Source organism: Lampris incognitus, chromosome 15 (assembly GCF_029633865.1).
Source record: "Lampris incognitus isolate fLamInc1 chromosome 15, fLamInc1.hap2, whole genome shotgun sequence".
Classification (NCBI taxonomy): Eukaryota; Metazoa; Chordata; class Actinopteri; order Lampriformes; family Lampridae; genus Lampris; species Lampris incognitus.
In genome coordinates this window covers 22,793,556-22,796,914 of record NC_079225.1, presented here as the reverse complement: position 1 = coordinate 22,796,914, position 3,359 = coordinate 22,793,556, and the positions used below count along the sequence as shown (strand labels likewise).

The 3,359-nt window shown below is 48.2% G+C and overlaps 1 protein-coding gene across 1 annotated transcript in view; it reads left to right on the top strand.

Annotated features, from left to right (window-relative positions):
- The first annotated feature begins 3,117 nt into the window (after positions 1 to 3,117).
- Positions 3,118 to 3,359, top strand: part of LOC130124817 (visual system homeobox 2-like) — a 4,409-nt gene continuing 4,167 nt past the window's right edge. Inside the window, exon 1 of the mRNA XM_056294165.1 lies at positions 3,118 to 3,162. Within this exon, the coding sequence (XP_056150140.1) occupies positions 3,118 to 3,162 (45 nt within the window). The remainder of the gene's footprint in view (positions 3,163 to 3,359) is intronic.

The following is a 3,359-nucleotide window of genomic DNA, read 5'->3' as shown; positions in this document are numbered from 1 at the left end:
CAGTCTTTATAACAGCAGATATGGGAACCGGCCTGGAGAGATTTGTTCTTCCCTTGGCAGGATGAAGTTTGCAGCTGGTACTAGAAGGTGTTCGGATAAATCACGTAGTTAATGGACTGAAATGAAACCAAAAGATAGTTTTCGGATTAAAAACATTAGAAATTTTCAAAAGATAGTGGAGGGCAGAGCACTTGTTGCTCGCGCGCGTGTGTGTGTGTGTGTGTGTGTGTGTGTGTGTGTGTGTGTGTGTGTGTGTGTGTGTGTGTGTGTGTGTGTGTGTGTGTGTGTGTGTGTGTGTGTGTGTGTGTGTGTGTGAAGTAGTCTACATTCTTGAAAGCAGCTGAGGGGTGGATTAAAGGCATTACAGTATGGTGATGGATAAAACGTCTAAGAAAATATCGTACAAACAATTACGGCATGCTAAACTTGTCCATATTATCAGCTCTTTTGTTGTGTAACCTGAACACATCCAGCCTTGCGTCTACACACCATCCCTTACCCCTCACACACAAACCCCACACGCTCACCACCACCACCTCCTCCCAACTCGCTGAGCACAGTGACAGTGGCATCGCCAAGTTGCACTCCTGATCCAAAATGAGTTTGCTAGCTGTGTTTTTCTCATGCTGCTCACACAATGGCATGTATATGGGAGCTGCCTGGTGGCATTGCTTAATTAGGCGAAGAGTTGATTCATTTGCCCTAATTGACAGCTAATTAAAGGACTGAGGGCACATCAAATTGATGTTCCTCTGAGCTGTGAGGCCCTGACTGTAGGGGGTGGTAATGTTGTTGGGGCTGGAGGTGTGTGTGTGTGTGTGTGTGTGTGTGTGTGTGTGTGTGTGTGTGTGTGTGTGTGTGTGTGTGTGTGTGTGTGTGTGTGTGTGTGTGTGTGTGTGTGTGTGTGTGTGTGTGCATACATATCCTCTAACAAGCTTGTCCCAGAGTGCTGAAATGTATCCTGTAGAGATAAGCTACTTGTAGCTCAAGTTATTTTTTTTTTCAGTCTGCGAAAGGAATGAAGTGAACACTAAATCGTTCAGACCGGAGTAAGATTATGACATTATATCAGTATGGTTTCAAATATTTGAACAAGCCAAGCAGTGCCATGATATATCTCCTAAAATATTAATCAGTGGTTGCTCGTTTGAGCCGCTGCCCCGCTTTGCCCTTTAATATAAAGTCAGTGTTTTATGCAGTACCTCCCCTCCCAACACAGTTATGGATGTCTGGCGTTTCACAGCAGGTTGACGGGGAACATGGCTCCCTCTGTTCAGGTCGTATTTGCTCTAATCAAGGCCTCGGGAAGCCACCACAGGATGTTTAAACCCAAGACGTCTGGAGTTTGTGGGCCAAAACAGTGAAGGTCCTGAGTGAGTCGACGCAAATCTCAATCACTTTGCACGCAGAGGGCCCGGCCCACGGCAGGGGACCCAGAACGGGCTGTCTCAGTGTCTGCTGGCATTGCCCGTGTGAATCCAAGAATACAATTAGGGGCTTCTTAGGGTCCCCGGGAAATGTGTACCTCACGGGGCGACTGCTCACCCGCTCAGCCCCGGCTCTCAGCCACCGCCGCAGCCCAGAACAGTCAGGGGCATTGTCTCACCTAATTACGCTGAAACCAGCGGCCCCCTTTTTGTGTTGCTTGCCATGCCTGTCCGATTCCCTTCTCCTGGCCTAACCGCTAGTCCCCATCCACTCTGGAAGTCTGCTAATTAGAGAAGAAATGTGTCGGAGTAATTATGTCAATTCTCATTACGAGCAACCCGAATGAGGGATGATATTTTATCGAGAAATGGTTGGGAAACGCTGGCGAGAGGGCCCCTTTCACCAAGTTTTTTTTCCCCCTCATTAAGCAAATAACACATCTGTACTTGCAATGGCCGAATGTGACATAGCCTGCAAAGCAGTCCCCTGTAAACTTCAGGACCTAAAGAGACGTACCCGTATAGAAATGGAGACTATGGAACGACGCTAGCATGAAATGATTGCCCTACTTAATGCTTTGTGCATAAACAGGAAACTGTTGAGTCACCGGTGGCACATTGTTAGAGACTATAAGAAGCCTTTGTTTCTTCGGCTCAATAAGATGTTTTGATCAACGGCTGTTTGGTGACCCAGCTCCTCAACCTGAATGCTCATTTTATGGGAAATGGCAATTAGCTGGATTAGAAGAGCCATTTCTGGATGTAACCTCAAACAAACAAGCCCTCAGAGTGAGGCGATGAGGGCTGTCCACGGTGAATCTGTCATGCCACCCTGCGCATGGCTTTCCTCCAGGCCTTTCCACAACTCACATCACATGTAGTTCCAAAGCTGCACCGAATTATTCATCTGAATACAAACATTATGAAATGGTCTGTGGTCAGCAGGCACATTAAATATGCTTCAAGTCACTCCCCCCTGGCAGGGAGGACTACAAACCAGGTGTAGCAGCCATTGTTGCTGGTGTGTCGTCAGCTCAGCAGTGAGCGGTTCCCACCCGTCCAGCCTCCTGACACCAAAGCTGAGACAGGCAATTCAATGGATCCATCCATCCATCCATCCATCCATCCATCCATCCATCCATTATCCTGCTCTCAGGGTCACGGGATGCTGGAGCCTATCCCAGCAGTCATTGGATGGCAGGCTGGGGACACCCTGGACAGGCCGCCAGGCCATCACAGGGCCCACACACACCCACACACACACATTCACACCTAGGGACAAATATGTCTCACATGTCTTTGGACTGTGAGAGGAAACCGGAGCACCCGGAGGAAACCCATGCAGATACAGGGAGAACATGCAAACTCCACATAGAGAACGACCCGGGATGACCCCCAAGGTAGGACTACCCTGGGGCTCGAACCCAGGACCTTCTTGCTGTGAGGCGACAGTGCTAACCACTGAACCACCATGCCACCAATTCGATGTATTACAAACTAAATCAAACCATGTGGGAACACTGTCCTACTGTAATACTGGCCGTTGAATTGGTAGACAGGAGCATCAGCACATCGTCATCCTGTTTTAGCTCTTTTTCCTGTTTGAGTGGGAACGTGTTTGCCGCTGCACCGGTGTTGGTCCTACCTGGTCTAAAATGTTAACGGCGGTGTATGGAGAGCGTCTTTAACCATGGTCAAGCTGCAACTTGGTATGATGTCACCTAGGTACAAGCTGGTACATGGATGGAAACCACTTGTTCATAAAGGGGATCAGAGAAAACAAATAATTTCTATGTTTCCAAAGAGCGAAAAGCTACAGTATTTGATGGGGTGATGCTGCAGTATCTACTACGCTCTGCACCACCATCAGGAGGCTTTTTGTTTATATCAAGGTGTCCTTTCATTTTCTCTGAGTGTTGGGTTAAGGGACCG